We start from the raw sequence: 17,694 nt of genomic DNA, 5'->3' as shown, positions 1-17,694 counted from the left end.
GTAGAGTTATCTTGATCTCTGGTAAAATTAGCTACTGTGCTGTCTGCAGTAGGGACCACATGCTGAGTTCCAAATCTGTCTGAGTATTTTCTGCTTTGCAGATGGTCATACTGTGGAGTCACTTTCTTGGCACACAGGATGTTGTGTATTTTGAATATAACTTCAGCACACAAATGTATCCAGTGAAAAACTACGGATACGTGTTTTCAGAGGCTGACCTATTCTGCTTTAAAGTGACTTGATACCTCTCTGAGGCAGAAAAAAAGACATTTTACATTGCCATTTCATTCCATTAAAAAGGCTAATGCCCTGATATTTTTCATAGCTTTAGTCATATTTTACTCTGTTATATAAAGCAGCCCACTCAGGAAGCTCAAATCTGCTCCTCTATGAAACACCATCACATGAAAATACCCTCCCTTCTTGTGCTTTCAATGATTATTTTGGCTGTGATGCTAGGTTTTGTTATTGCTGTTTTAAATTAATATGATTTAATTGATTAAAAAACAGAATTCTGGAACTCATATTTCAGGGAAATTACAAGCACATACAAATTACACAGATTTTCTCAACACGTTTGGAAAGAGAATAACTATCTCAAATATCTAGACGAGAAACTGTGACTAGTTTTCAGTCTGAAACGTTTTGTATGATAAAACTTTAAACTATGGATATTCTGTTGCTAACATCTTCTAGTATCTTATAGTTCCCACATTTATCTTTGCCACCTCCAAACCACAGGGCTTCACAGGTTAAAAAATAGACATTAAAAGGTGAACTTTATAAATGAAAGCATTACATGTCTCACAAATTTGTACAGAAGGTTTTGAATTATTTCTTAACAGCATTATATCCCCACCAATTTTGCTGAATAATTTATAAATCATTACCAAGTGTGGCACTACTATTTACTAAAGAGAAAGCAAGTTATACCAAAGATAAAAATAACTTGGTTCTGAAAAAGAAAAAAATGGAGACCAAAAATACATTTTCAGAAATCAATTTAATAATTTAAATACTACTTGCTCATTTGCCAAATAGGCAAAATGATCGTGTGCTGTTTGAAGTATCACAGGCAACAATTCACAAGCTCTCAATATTTCATTATATTACTGTTTACAGAACTTCAAATGCCAACTGGCAAACTGACCATGTCTGGAAGATGTAAGGCTGAGAAGCAGCCAAGGAACACAGATCAGAGAATGGATGGGGAGGCTGTGTGGCATGGATGCACCCGTTGCCCAAATTCAGGGTACCATGCCAGGAGCACCCCTGGAAGGGACCCCTCCAGAAAGTGGCGCAGAGACCAAGCAGTGCCATTTGTTACACCAGCCTGGCGGCAGTGGAACCTGTCCTGACCGCACAAGTGAAAGAAAACCTGGAACAAAAGGTGTGTGGAATAAGGAAACATTGGCAGATATGGCACACAAGCTGTTGTCACTCGTAGAGCAAGGAGACAATGACTCCTCCTTTTCTCCCCTTGAGCTCCTCATTTTGTTTCTTGAAATGGAGTTTTTTCACACGTAGAAAATCTACAAGTAGAAAATAAAAGGAAGATGGCCGACTTCATTTTTGGTTTATTGAATAAACTTTATACAGTAAAAGGTTAGGCTTTGGCAACTGTTAGACATAGAGTTCCACATGTTATTAGGTATGTAGTACACAATCTGTGTGATGGTTGTTATCCATACACTCCTGCATCTTCACATCAATGTACTAATATAAATCGATGCACTTGAGAGAACTCTTGCTTCTTCTGCCCAAGAAACTTTTTATCCATTGGTATGCACAATGGCAGCTCTGTTCTCAGCGTTTATAGATTATCTAACTTCATTAAATATTTGAGGCAATTTCTGTACAATCTTCACTTTCTTTTGTAACATTAAAGTAAGTTTCAGAAACTCTGTTTCATTCATCAGTCACAGAGAAGTCTACCTGATCTTGATGACTTCTTCTAATACAGCAGTTTTGAACAATGAATATTTTTAGAAATGTAGAGTGACACTGTTTATCCAGTAACACACCTTATTTAGACATATCTGTCCACTCTGCATGCACACACAGGCAGATTTCTGCTTAGCAAATCTGGAGCAAACAGATCAAGTTTTTCTTTACAGATATAACAAATGCATGCCACAAACAGGCAATGCCACAGAGGCATACAGCTGCTCCTCCACTGGTGAGAACACAGTCGTATATACCTGCAAGTAACCTTTATTTGGACTCTGACAATCTTGGTCCAAAACTTGGGGTACCTTTCAAAGAGGAAACCTCTTAAAATATTTGTTGCAGGATTTATGGACATAAAGTGAGGGTATACAAAACCTTGATGTCGAATGCACACCTACAAAGGCATTTCTTCTGCATCACCCTCCACCTGTCAAGAGCAAGGTCAATGATACAAAGAAACTGAAGAAAAATGTACTTGGAGGTTTAGATCTGTTGGGTAGCTCCAATCCTTTAAAGTCTTTTGTGACATTCAGACCTGACTCAGGCTGGTCTTCGCTGTTGACTCTAGTAGTGGTCAGGGAGATGGAGAGAAAAAAAACTCTCTTCTGTTGCTAAATCAGGATCATAGTAACCTCCAAACTGGGTCCAGCCTCAGGTCATTTACTCAAAAAGTAGCCCATAGCAAGTATTTCAAAGGAAGGCCTAGGAAACCTTACAGAAGTAAAATGAAAAAATTCAGTCTAATGAATATTCTTCTCTAATCCCTAATTGGCTTCATGTCCAAAGCAGGACTTCAGAGAGAGATATCTTCCAAAACCTCTTTTTCATTAGAGAATTAAAGTTCTAACACTGCCCTTTTGAATAACCCCATAAGATATATGACATTTTATAAATATACAAACTATATTTGCCAAAAAGGACTGTCCAGAGGTGATGAACTGTGTGATGTGATTGGACATGTCATATGAAACACACTCAAATTCCTTATGCCTTCTTTTCTCTGTGTAATCAAACTGCTAGGTGCTATTAGAAGAACCTGAGATTGTCTCTGTTTCCAAGGTGCCAGGCAATTGTTAACTTTGCCCTGTGATTTGAATTTAAAACAATGTAAGACCACTCTGTCTCAGTCCTTCTGCTTCTGCAGAACCAACTGCAGTCATCAGATTTCTCAAAACTCAGCCTACAGGTGTACCAAAACTGTTTTCCTGATCATTTGGCTTTCAAGTCTCCACCTTTCCCATCCTCTGAGAGGCTCTTTGCTTTCTCAAAAAGGCAAGTGGAATTGGGGGAGCTCAATGAATTATTCTAACTCAGGTTTTGCATTACCATATATTAGTTGAATTAATCCAAATACTAGCTAACATGTTCTCCACTAATTCTACATTGAAAATGAAAGATTTCAAGTTAAACGTAGAAATCTATTTATTGTAACCCATTTCTGTGCTAAACTAGCCCACGTAAATTTATTCTCTGACAGTATAAGGCACTATAGCTGTCACTGCCTCACACAGAGGTGTGCTGTATGAATTATAAGGATGACCCCATCCACTTTTGGGAATCCTGCTTCCTGGTGAACTAAGCATTAGTCAGCACCCTGTGCATCCTAGAGCTTTGGCCCTGAAGTAACTGTGCATAAGGAAAGGAGATTCTCATTCACACTGTTTCCTGCACGGAGCTGTGTATCCAGGCTGCGGTGCGGCTGTGCCACCCCCTAGGCACCATCCCCTAGGCACTACTCCACATCCAGGGTCCACATAGCAGAAAGCAGTGGTGAACCACACTCACCTTCTAAGTAAGACAGCATGTTAAGGAGGAGACTGAATACAGAACTCACTGCAGATAACACGTTACCTATCCGCCTTGAAAAATAACAGAGGAAACATTCTTCCTCTTCATTGTCTTCCGTCCTTTTTTCAGTGATGCTTGCTGACAGGGAATGTCTGCAAAAAAATACAGATTCAGTTGAAAGAAACACTACATCAACTGAACTTCATCCATATTGTTTAGCATTGGACTTGAACCCAGCTCTAAAATTTGGATTTCCATCATCTCCCCTCCAGAAGCTTGGAATACTAGCATAAATGGGTTTAATTTTCACAATTAATAGTCCAGGCCCCAAATCTGGAGAGGAATCTCTTTCAAATTGTTCAGCCCACCAGGATTCATGGAGACAACTGGGATCAGAGTGTGGATTGGGGTCCACTGCCAATACAAAGTATTTTGATCCTCTGATCTACTTGCTCTTAACACAACATGCAAGATAATGTTTTACTGAGCACAGGAAGGTGTGGGTTTCTGAAGCTGCATGCAGCAAACTGATGGCATTCGAAAACATAAAGCCAAATACTGCTGTACAATGAACAGTGCATGTAACATTATTCTAATTCAATCCAGTGCCTAACTACACTCATGCATACAGCACAGTAGCGAAGACTCATTACACTACAACAGATTTAACAACAAGCATGCAAACATATTATATGAACTGCAAACATGGCACATGATGCAAAAGAATGTTACCTGATTTTTTTTTTTTAGTAAACAGCCTGAGGGCAGAAAGGGTTTGGCCACACAAGCTTAAGAGTGGCTCCATTCTGTGACGATGATGGTAGGTTTCAGATGAACTTAGGATCACTTGCCAACTGCTCAGTATTCTCGCCTGCTAGCCCTCCTGCTCCTCTGCTATCTTGAAAATTAAAGGCTCCTGTTTGTCTTGCTGCTCAAGAAAGTTTTCTTGACTTCACACGTGTTACAAGAATTATTATTGGATAATTAATAATGCAATAGGTGGATTCAGCTGGCTTTTATTTATCATTATGCATAACTGCTGACCCTTGGCTTGCACATCCATTTGTTTGCTCAGTAATTCACAGGACATTACATTCATTACACAAAAGAATAAACACAACACAACTGATTAGTATTACTCTAGTTCTCCTGTTTCTCCTGCAGTGAAAGAATCTTGAGACTCACATTCATAATGATAAAGGAGAAAATCTGTTATAAATTGTACATAGCTGTTCATTTTTCCTCAAATCAAATCCAAAATCAGGATAACAATACCTTTTGTCAGGCACCACAATGATTGTTAAGATCTGATGAAGTGCTTGCTCACTGATTTCACACGAAGATAAATGTATTGCTGCAGGTTCTAACTTTTTAATTTACAAAAAGTGAAAAAGCAAAACCAAAACAAGTCACAGACCAGGTACAACAGTGTTAGATGGCACAGGTTGATGTTTCCCATGACCGTGACAAGGAGAAAATACTGCTGATCAAACTCTTTACGCTGGAGCCTCAATACATTTCCTGGATTTGAAGTCACAGTTCTTCACTGATGAGACTGGTCCATGCATATACACCGATGTATACACTTTCCCACTGTATTATATTAACAGCTGAGATTTTCAAAGCCATTCAAAATATCCAGACAAGGTTTTCCCATTAACTTATTATTTAAAATAGGTATCTAATTCACTAGATGATTGGAAATGTTAGGCAAATTTTTAAGTAATTTCTAAATGTTCACCCAGTGATTTAAGTGCCCTTCACAAGCACTAATTCATTTAATCACACTGTTATCTGTGACTGGGGCCAATGGTTTCTCCAAAATAACAGAGCCAGAGACTACAGACCTCACCCTCCCATGACTGAGACACAAAAGATTTTTTTCTTCTATGAATTGGTGCTGTTCATCTTATGTTGGATTTTGTTCTTCTTCGGGGTCAGCAGAGAGATAAAGTGATATATGCAACAACCAGAAGACAGAAAAAGGGCAACATAGGACTCCTATGTTTGAACTCTGCAACGTGGAGGAAAAGCAAGAGTAAGGAAGCAGCATGGACAGGGATGTGATGCCGAGTGAGAAAAGGAGTAACTGCTTGTTTATGTCAAGCACAATGCACTCTTTTTAGGAAGAGATGCATTCAGACTTCCACACTGAATCAGGTAACTTGGTTCACCTTTTCTAACTGTCTTTTAGTCGTGCATAGTAAATACTGTCAGAAGTCATATTGGCCCAAGACAGATAATTTTCTTCTATTACTGTTTTTGCATGGTCTTAGAAAAAATAATAGATTAAAGAGGTGTAACACATGCAGTAGGATCAATTTGTAGTGATGAGTCCAAAAGAGATCAGAGCTGCTTTGACATCTGTTTCTCCAGTTACAGGAAACAGTACAGAGAAGTTTACACAGCCCCACACACAGAAAAGCTTTGACTGCAGCTATGGATCTGGGTTCCTCAGCTGGAGCAGTCACAGCTCACATTACTAGATCTACAGACCCAAGCCTCAGTTGAACTCCATCACAAGCCACTAGGTTATGAGAACAGTTTTCTTACTGGTGGCAGACTGCAGAGAAATCAGCAAAGGACATGGCTAAATATAAATTTATGACGAAGTAGATATAAATTTAACTGACATTTACTTTGATTTTATTTGTAATCAAAGGGCTGCACCAATCATGTGGTGATAGGCATCTTCTTAAGAGGGAATTGGCACCTGTAATATCAGAACAGCTTTATTAATTCAGTACATACCTTGAGGCCTGTGCTATGTTTCTTAAGGCACATGAGCAAACTAATCAGCAAATGTGAATTTTAATAATTCCTTAATAATATTTTCTTAATAAAAAATAGGCTTGTCTACAAAATGCTACATGACAAAGGATGGCAAAGACTGTTTCCTGTGCATGCTTAAAACTTAAGACACGGCATGGGGATTTCTAGAGCCAGATGAATTAATGAGATGCAGATTAAGATGCTAAATCCTGATTCAAAAGTCACCTAAAAACTCCTACTTTCAAAAAAGCTTTATATGAGGAACTACCCAATCAGAATGATGACTTAAGAAGTCTTCATTGGTTTATGATAAACAGAAAATTGCAAATGCAAAATAACAAGCAAAACAAGAAGATATGGCTTCCTGCTTGAAAAAATATCCTGTGTTCTATATGTGGTCAGAGGAAGATGAGCCAGAAAATGCTCACCATGTAGTCAAATATGCTATAATTTCAACAGCAAAAAATATAATTCCAAGTCTGTTCCACAGTAAAAGCCAAGAATCATTTTTGTATTTAAAGCACTATAAGGCAAAGACACCTTTTTGTGCAGACCATATTGCTTTAGATCAGCAAACACACTTAAGTATTAATAGCAGAGTTGTGTCTTTAAGCTAGACAATAAGCAAAGTGTAACACTATTCCAACAAAGACATATAGTGAAAGAGACTGCAGGAAAATAAGGCCAAATTTGGTTCACCTTCAGGTATAAAATACAATACCAATAACTATCACAACTGTTTTATAAGCCAGTGTCATTCAGCTTCCATGTGGTAAACACAAATATGCCACCTGCACTGGAACTAGAAGTCTGCTTAGACATGAAATAATTTTAAAAGGTCACTTCTGCAAATATCACAGAAATGCACATGATGAGTTTAAAAAAGTACAGTAGGAAAACTCTCAAATGCCTCTATAGTCTGCAATGCCTGAATACCAGAGTTCTGTCATTTACCTGTCCTTGTGCTTTTACACCCCTCATCAACACGGTATTTTGACAAACTAATGATTAACATTTTGTGAGGAATCACAGGGTCAAATTCAAAGTTGCTGTATGCAACTGTAACTCAAAATCAATGGATACAGACCATACAATCAGCATCCAAGACCAAAAATAAGTAATTTTTCTCATTTAATAAAATAAATACTTAGTTGTCTAGGTATGACAAATGGCTCATAATAGACCATTAGCAACTGTAAGACACCTCAAAGAGCTGAATTCAGACTGTATCCAGTCATATCACTTTGTATGTGTTCCTTTAGAAAGGATTACTTCATTATTTTGATGCCAGAATTTGAAAATGCAGTATCCAGTTGCTAGAAGATATCAGTGCCACAGTCCTCTGAAACCAATGAGCTCAGCTTTTCAAGTGAAAACCCTGGAAAACACTATGTCCTGCAGTTCTCAGAAAATAGTCTCCTAGAAATAATATGATTCATGCATACTTCTTAAGACAGTGCTGTACTTCTGTACCGCTCTTAAAAAAAGCCTTGACAGGCTTAAAAGAATTGTAATAAGAACATAATACAAGCTTAATGTTTCTTACATACAGTCCAGAAAAGACAACATTCTTTCATTTGTCTCTGACATCATTATGATGATATCTTTCTATTTATATCCTTTTCATGGCCAGTTTATAATTTGACATATTTTCATGAGAAATTACTACAAAAACCTTTAAATATGCAGCTCCGAAACAGCTTCCTAGATTCATTTTGACAAATGCATTGCAGATTTTAAACATATTCTAATTCTTGCTGCCTTAAATGTCATGAAATTGGTACCCAAATAAGTGCCTTATTTGGCATAACAAATGGCAAATGTTTTCTAATGCAGTTCCTGGCACATCAAAAGACCACAAAGCCTGTAAGGCCCATTGGAGTTATATTAATACCAGATGAGAGATGTACCTGTAAAAGCAAAATTAAAAAGTAGACTTACAGTATCCAAGCGTTATTTACTACATGTTTTGCCAGCTTCCTGGCCTTCCCACTTTGGGGAAACAATCCAGAAGTTACTTTAAAAAACATACTTGTACGAAGTCTTACCTTGCAATCTGTGTTCTAGTATTGAAGTCAAGAGATCTCATTGAGCGTAAGACTTCTATACACCCCAAGTACTGTAAGGAAAAAGAAATAGTTGGAAAACACATTATAATTATTGAGTTCTAGGAGAAAGTGCAGCTAACCATTAAAAGGTATTGCACAATTCTTATTTTTACATTTGATTTATCCTATGTGTCAGGTAGGTTTTTATGTTTATCACAGATTTATTCCATAAACATTTCATTTAAGTGTCAAATTTGGTTCAATCTGTCTATGTTTAATCTGATCAATGTAATACACCTAGTTCATAATGTGTTGCTGTGCATTTTAATTTTCCTCTATCCTAGTTGTTCCATTTTAGATATAAAGCTGATCAAATTTTTAAGGTAATATTAATGAAAAAGGAAGTGTGGTATAGCAAATTAATCTAGCACTGGTTAGTAGGAAAATCTTATTTAAGAGGGAGAGAACTAAGCTTCATTAGTACAAAAAACAAAAGGTAGGTTATTGCAAGGAAAGCTGAAAAGTGCACCAGCAATTAAAAAATAATTCCTTAAAAACCAGCTCAGGGATAGATGTGTTTTAATATTTTCATTAATAATACTAGTATAAAGATATAGGAAAGTGCTAACAAAATATATTAATAACCCATGCTAGGAGATGGCTTCGACTGGGTCAGACCAGACTTATTGACCCAGATTTCTACCCTGCATCTCCATGAAAGAGAGGGAGTATTGTTAGAAAACATGTTAAAATATGACAGTATCTATCACGAGTGAGAAAAGCTCAGGTGAATCTTCTGGCCTCACTTCCAAAAGTGGGCATAATTCGCATGTGCTAAAGTCTACATACAGCTACAGGTCTCATCAGATACTTGGATACTGGGTTTGTACAAGTCAGCTCATGCCTGGCACATCCCATGGTAGTTGCTTTGCATGTAGGTTAAGTACTCAGTCACACTCCTGACTTCTGAAAGTCAGAAGAAACAGGGATGAGTCTTTACATAATAAGCTTGTTAATGCTGTCCAAGCATTGTGGTTTTATATCAGCTTTTATATCAGTTTTAATAGCTATTTGCAGTGTAATGCAAACTATTTGGGTATGAAACTGGTGCAAAAAAATCAAGTGAGGCCACCACTTTTTGTCTATTTGGGAATTTTATTTATTTTTTAAAATTATCTTTTGATTAGAAATTACTACACCAGAATCTAGAATTTCAGCGGTGCTTTTTCTATAGAAATATCCATGTCACAAACTGTGTACAAGCTGAGGGAGTATCTAGTTTAGTTTCACATGTGCATTATTATTTAATTTATTGCTATCAAATGTTACAAAGTCATTAGACCACTGTATAAACTGAACTAGACTATCAAGTGACTCCTATTCATTAAATTGTTCTACCTTGGATTATAATAGCCCACAGTTTCTGAAAAGAGTTGTTTCAAGATCCACTTCCTAGACTTTTTTAGAAATGTCCTGCAATCTATCTTATGTTTTTTTGAAAGCTTGTAAAATCCACATGGAAAATGTCTCCTGGCACATGGAGCTTTCAAGTTAAGGTCATACTCTCAAGCCACTTAGGTTATCATCACTCTTCTATCAGTGCAAAATTATTGTTACAGGTAGATTCCTTTTTTACATATACTTCTGTCTGAGTACTGAAAGCATCCAGAACATTTCCATGCTCTGATGCAGGAAGTTAAGCTATTAACTCTATTTTTAAGTATCTCAGGGGGTGAACTGATTTACTTGGAGATTAAGTTCGTTAAACATCAGTTGAGATAATCAGCTGAAGTCAGTTAAATCATGCCAACATATAGCAATGAAATATGTTTTCCTATACTCTTTTTGTGTCATTTTGTTTTAGTCCTAGGATGCTTTTATACACAATTTTTTTCCAAATATTTATTTCATGTGAAACATTTGTGTAATTAAATATGCTGTCAATGGTATAACTATTCAAAGGTATCCAAGTGATTTTTTGCTACAGAAATGCTTGGTTTTCATTATTTCATCAACTTGTTCATTTAGACCACTCAATACTAAAACCCTCTTGGATTTCATCTGTTCCTTCACTTATCTATATTTGCCACAAGTCTTTTAAAGCAAAGTAATTGTACACTTTTGAGAACCAGGTCCAACATTTTAGAAGCGAACTCTGGAAGGTAGTTTGACAAGTACATGCAGGCGTGCAAGTAAATACACAAACACATGTGCACACAAGTCACTGTTGGAATAAACACACAAATAATTAGACAAATACCCATAAACATACTTAGAAGGCGTGCATTTAGACTCCTTTGAGTCATACTACCTGATCTGCATTAACAAAAGTAGAGACAAAACCAGACTGAAGGAAGGTCAGATGGAAAAGTTATCCTGTACTTTTTTTATGTATAGCATGGAGACAATTGAACACAACATAGTAAGGCTTGCAGTATTCCTGACTGATCAAGGCAAAGATGGCAACTGATTTTCTGGGATAAAAGATGTGAACACTTAATCACCACGGCATGTTTTCAAGTAACAAAATTACTATAAAAACTGACATTCAAAAGGTCCAAAGGCCAGCTACAGGGACATATAACTCACCTACTGCTATGCTTCAATTATTCCCCAAGACCAACATTGCTCTCTAAAAATATCCATTTGAAGTACATCCTGACAAGGATCCACAGAAAGAAGACATACAACCAAGATAGCAAGTAAATAAATTATTCATTTATTTCAATAAATAAATATCCTGATTAAAAATAAATGCTATCTTTTGCGTTAGGCATTCCATGAAACATTTAAAATACAGTTATAAAACAGTCTACTTCTAAAAAAGCTCCTCTCCACCCAGCACTTATTGTATATTTTAACCAATCAGTTACTGTGCACTGTGATATTTAAGAGCTCCCACTAGCATTTTCCCTCTCGTTGCTCAGGAAGAGAATATACTGAGATACAGCCCACCTTGAAGAATGAAAATTTGAGACTACCAATTCACAACTCTCTCAGATAACATTCTGCCTTCTAGATATTTGAATGGGTTTGCAGATTGTATACCTTCATTGAATGGTGCTATCACCTGAGGAAGAAGTCTCTCATATGGATGAATACCTTCCTATTCAGAGGTTTTCAATTCATAACTAGTACTTTGCATGCTAAACAGCACCTTGCAAGAATATGATGCAAATCTAAAAGCAGAGCACCACATACTCCTGGGACTATACCTCTCTCACTGCATGATGTTCCAACTTCTTTACTACTTATATTTTTTTCCAGATAAATGTAAAAGAAGGACATATATCCTAGGTTTCTAGTTTGTCCCATATGTGAAGGTTTTCTCCATATTCCCTAAAGTATCTCTGCCTTCTCTATGACACAATCAAAAAATGTTGTTTAACAACTAACATTTTTTACTGTACCCTGTGTAAGAAAAGGTATTGAATTCACCCAACTTTTGTCAGACAGTTCAACACAGGAGCACTGGGTGCATTCACATACTTGAAGTGAAAAGGCAAATGAAGGTCTTCACTCTTAGAGACGCCTTTTGCCCCACGAACACGAACAATCTTGTTCAGCATTTCCTAACAAGCTTGTTCAAAACACCAAGTTACTGGAAGAAATATTCCATTTTTTGACTCAGAAGCTTGTAGTAAAAACAGCAACAAGTATCTTTACAAAAACTGAGCAAATTGTAGCCCCACACATACTGCAGCAGTCCAAAGTAGGAGTGACAAATGCTTGAATACCTGAACACGCGAATAACATATGGACCTCTGACAGCCGATGAGTGTCTGCCCACAACACGGGTAGCAGGAAGATCTGCCCATCGCCCATTCCCAAATAAAATGACTCTTAATCTCTAAATCTGAACTAATGGAGTATCATTAGCTCAGCAAAATTGCATGGGTATTCGTATCAAATTAAGATAGACTGGTTTTAATCTGTGTAACCAGATGCCCATCATCAAATCTGAGTGGTTCATAACATTGCAGATTGTACCTACAACACACAGAGCCTCACGTGAGTTATGTAAGGGATAACATGGTTACATAAGCAAACAAACATGCACTTCCATTGTTAGCCAAAAATTAGCTAGTGCTTTCAAACATTGATGTATCTGAAATCCGCCCTAATGTTGCATAGCTGCTGCTAATGGCCTTGGGGCTCAAAAATAGATTCAGATTCCCATGGTTCTGGGTGGTGTATGTAGGTCTAATTTTTGAAAAGAGAAATCTCTGAAACATAAGATACCCTGTAACAAAGTGGTTGATTCACTGCAAGTTTCTAACCCACACACTTAGGCTGTGCTTTTACTCGGCAAGTACACAAAAGTGAACATCGTTTTACTTGCCACATCTGTTCCTCATGTGTATCTCAAGTCATATTCCTACATTTTCAGGATTCCTCTATGGGGGGTGTTATTTGTTTTTGTGGTTGGTTGGTTTGTTTGTTTTACATTTTATTCTTGTTAGCCAAAGAGCTAGTCCGGAATTAAAGTATGCCATGAAAGTAAACAAGTAGTTAGTATGAATTGACTAGTGCTAATTAATTCCAGTTGATGACTCCCATATTTAAAAATAAGAACTTTTATTTCAAATTTCAATTATGTTGCTTCTGTTGCAAAATACATTTATGTATGTATCAAAATGGCAGTTCCTTCTAATTTCAGATATTATCAACAGCCAAAGGGGCTTGTGAAATGAGCACAAAGAGTTCCACAATGTTTCGCAATACTTACGGCTTACTTTCACGTTTGCTATCTGTCCTAAATCACATTAAGATTCAAGCCTGAATACACCCTAACATGCATGGCATAATACAAAAATAGTATTTCAAATTGATTTCAAAATAGTAAGCTTGTCCTCATGTAACTGGAGACCTAGTCAGGATTTTTAACATCCATATTGATGCATGAAAAGCAGAAAAAGAAAAAAAAAAGTAACCCAAATCATAGCCAGACACTGCAGGATTGATAATTGCAAATATCTTACAAAATGAGGTTTTTATCTTTAGGAAATCAATATGAAACAGTAAAGCTGAATCCTTTAGTTATCATATTAGATGAATTTCCCACCTTAACTAAATTTACAAAAGCTACTCTCTAAACCAATGAAGTGAAAACAAAACAAAACACAAAAACAAACCAAACCAAAAAAAAAAAAAAAAAAAAGAAGAAACTGTAATCAGAAGATGTTCCTTTTACTAAAATAAACTAGGCAAAAGAAAAATAACAAATGCCATAATACTTCCTAATTTTTTAAATTGTGCTTTAACTGAACATTTATTAGCTTGGATGCTGTACTAATTTGACTGAGATATGCACCGTAAGTTACTTAGCTCAGCTAATCAGCAGGGAAAAAAAATCACAAAAGCACAACATATATTTGCTTTTTTACTTCATAAGGACATAATAGCGTAGATATACACATTTGATTAAACTACATAGTAATATACATATTTCTGAAATACTTCAAGGACATCTGGCAATACAAAATACTTGCCAATCCATAAAATGATCCTCTGATTGGCAGTTGCCAGCCTGCCAGGTACTTTGTAGTATCTATCCAGTAACAGAGGCAGTAAGAAGGCACTGACAAAAATCTGAATACAGTAACTATGCAGTCCTTGATATTTTTTTAAGATAAACTGGGTACAGACATACCTACAATTTGAAATATGTAATTATCCTATCAGTTCCCCCTAGGAAAATGCCTTACCCTATGGTAAAGCACTTCCACAGAAGGCTGTAAAGATACTGGCATGTGGAAGGAGGACCTTTCCTTCTACACCTTCAGGAGGAAAGGTAACTGCTTGGCATTTTTGCAGACAAATCACCTATCCTTACTCACACAGCCTACACAAGGAAGACATTAAGCCTCCGCATCAATATGTTTGCACTCGTTGAATTCGACATAGTGTGCACACCCCTGTACCACGCTACCTGAAGGGATTTTTGTGGGAGCCAGGGAAGGTCTGGAGGCATGGCTCTGCATCCAGGTAGATATGGGAATCATCTTTTTAATATGAAATAGCAGCTCCTCATCCTGATCACAACAAATGGCCCAGACACAGAAAACTGAGCTTCCTGAGATCTTCTTCATCTAGATTCTCCCACTGGCAACGCAAAATGAAGAGGAAAGAAGGAAAGGAGAGAAGGAGAGTGTGATAAGTACCAGTGGGGACGCATTGCATGTTACCCACAAACCAAAGCAGCTTATTCAGAGGCTATCCTCTTAAGCTCAGTTACCTTTAACTGCAACCATTTGCTAATAATGCTTAGTCTTTAACAACAGCTAATACTGACCAGTATTTATAGGACTCACATAAGTTTGTATAAAATTTTGTTTCTAATAGTAATGATTTAAAATATTATGTGCTTGTACAGCACCTTGAAAAGCATAAATCCTCTGAACAGCTACCAGAAAGTCTTTCAAACTTTTTCAAAACAGGCAAATGGTTTATTTAGTCAGGCTAAATACAGAGGAAGACTATGTTTTGAATTCACATTGAATAAAAAGATTGCTGTAAAATAAAGGGCACTTTGGAGACATCTCTACATAGCAAAGACTGAAGCTGTCGTGCATATACCATCAGTACAGCAGATGAGAGGTAGGATATGAGCTGATTTCATGAGGAGTTATGAGGACTGAAGACTGGGGAAAGCTCCTAAGGTTGAATTTACACTTGAAATCTGCTAAATATAGAGTTACTGCATTCATACTGAAAAAGAGTGTATATATAAAGGGACTTCATACCTACAATGCTAGTCATTGACCTAGTGTTGTGGCTGAGCTACCTGAATGGGACACAGATCTTGGTGGAGGCTTGATAAATCCTTCTGAACTCAACAGTCAGCCATGACACTGGAGCACAGGAGCTACTTCTGAAACCAAACAAAAGGTAGCCATGTAGGGAGATACTTCTTTGCATCACCAAAAAGTCAGAATTTTCTGAAGACCTGCACTCTAATGTGGAATAATAAACTTTTTTCTTTGCTTGTAGTTATTAGTTTGATTGTTTTGTTTGTTTTTTAACCTTAACAGTGTTAAGAGGGTGTTTGCCAAACCTCTGGCAAACTTTCCTGGTAGGTGGAAAACAGCTGCATGTTGTCTTGCCATCACTGTGGCAAACATCCCACCTAGCCTCTGGCACCACAGAAGTCTGGAGGACATCCTTTCACTGCAGGTGTTGCTGGTCACACAGAGCACTCATCGAGCAGAAGAAGCAGCCTTTGGTAAGTACTGGTTACCACTGACTGAGCAGATAGCACCACAGTGGAAAGAAGGTCTGATGTGCACACAACCATTTGGATTTATGTCAGTGTACATAGATATTTTAAGCAGAGGGATAGAATGGAAGATAATTCTGTGTGACATTTCTAATACAGGGTGAATTACAGTACTAGAAAAAGCCATGGGCAGAAGCAAGACTGCATATTCAGAGAGAAATGTACGAGCACTAGTCACAGAGATCTAAGTCAGCTGCTAGAAATTTCAGTTTCTCTGGTAGTTTGTGATATGAATATTTGCTTTTAAATGCTCTCCTTAGCTATCAAGTAACATGATGGTGAGATCTTACGTAACACAAGTGTTATTCTCCCAGCCATGCCATAATTCCCTGCCCTTCCTTTCCGTTGGGGCAAGATACACCTTTGGGACTACTTGAAGACACAGATCTCTGAGGGTACCTGAGGACTGTGCTCTAACAGGGTATGCTGAGGGACCTGCTCTGTATCTCTGCCCCGTGCTTCCCTGTTATCTGCACAATTCCAAGCCTGCTAGGGGGAGAAACAATCCTGCGTGAAAGAAACACTGGCAGCCTTGTTCTGAATGAGGAGAAGGCCCTATATTTAGAGATTGTCAGAATCTAACACCAAAAATGTGTCATAAACATATGCTTCCATGAAAAACAGAAAGGCACTCTTCTGTGCTTTCATATTTCTGCAGTTGGTAATTTTCATACCAGTAAGCATCTATAGACCTTTAAAGTAAATCAATATTTCCCCCAAAGGGTTTTTTCTCATTAAAGGATGCATGTCCTAATCCAGACAGAAAACCCTAAGTAAGGATTGATTGAAGGGAAATGGAATGGAAAAATCTAAAAACAAGTCTTCTTCGGGGTTCAGCTACAAATAAGCCTTGACCCTTTGGCTGTAAATTTTGCTCTATGAAACAAGTAAACCAACAGGGCTTCTGAACTAGTACAAATTATGATGGATATGACTGTCAATAGGTTTGTATTTCTCTTGGAAACTGGTCATTCGCTTCCTCAGTGATGGGTGAGAGAATACAGTTTTCACAAAAATACCTCCAATTTTGGCCAACACATAGTTCTTCCCTGTTCCCTCTTGTACAACAACTGGCTTCTGTAGCATAAAAATATTTCAAATGCCCCTGCAGACTCTAAAGCAGACTCTAACAATTTTTAACTGGTGAATGTTAGTCGACTCTTTCAATGAACTGGGCTATCCTATTTGAACACAAGGCTCAGGTATGTGCAAACTGTAATAATAAAGGGATTCAGGAGGGAAACATGTATTTTGTGCATGAGATTAGTACCTTTTTGAAATCATTGTTCGATATATATTCCTCAATTTGTTAATTAACACATTATTTTTAGTATAATTCAAGGCTACTTTGGCAACATATGATGTTTACAATCTATTGCTTCTCTATTTTGTTCTTTGAACTGAATCCTTAGATTTTCAATAACAGGAATACTGCAAAAATTACACTATTGAACTATTTTGGTAGAAGAGGTAACATTCATAAGCTCTTGATTTAATTACCATGGTAGATTTATGAAACATTTTCAGAAGAAACTGCAGTGAAATGACTGTCTCTGTATATCTATGTCTTGATATATTTTGATTCAATGCACCGAATAGAAATAGTGTTTGTTTAGCATCCAGAGTACAAAATAATAAAAAGAAAGGCCACGTTTTAAAATTTTCACTGCATGACTGTGAGTCACTGCATATTTGCTAAGCATCTAGCTTTAATCATGTAAATCCTTTTACAGTGAATTTCCTGAAGATTTTCATAAAGGCTTTCAGTCATAAGTAGAGCAAGGTGGACTTCCAGAGGGATTCTGAGATCAACTATGAAACAAAGTGCCTAAAATTGACTAATTAATACTCAAAAGG

At 37.1% G+C, this 17,694-nt stretch overlaps 1 protein-coding gene across 8 annotated transcripts in view; it reads right to left on the bottom strand.

Annotated features, from left to right (window-relative positions):
* The window catches only part of SHC3 (SHC adaptor protein 3), a 64,881-nt gene that overhangs the window by 33,437 nt on the left and 13,750 nt on the right, over positions 1 to 17,694 (bottom strand). For all 8 annotated transcript variants that reach the window (XM_021300660.2, XM_021300659.2, XM_021300658.2 and 5 more), the window contains exon 4: positions 8,559 to 8,629. In XM_021300660.2, coding sequence (XP_021156335.2) covers positions 8,559 to 8,629 — 71 coding nt within the window. The remainder of the gene's footprint in view (positions 1 to 8,558; positions 8,630 to 17,694) is intronic.

Source organism: Columba livia, chromosome Z (assembly GCF_036013475.1).
Source record: "Columba livia isolate bColLiv1 breed racing homer chromosome Z, bColLiv1.pat.W.v2, whole genome shotgun sequence".
Classification (NCBI taxonomy): Eukaryota; Metazoa; Chordata; class Aves; order Columbiformes; family Columbidae; genus Columba; species Columba livia.
The sequence above is the reverse complement of the archived record's forward strand: the minus strand, read 5'-3'. Positions and strand labels throughout refer to the sequence as shown.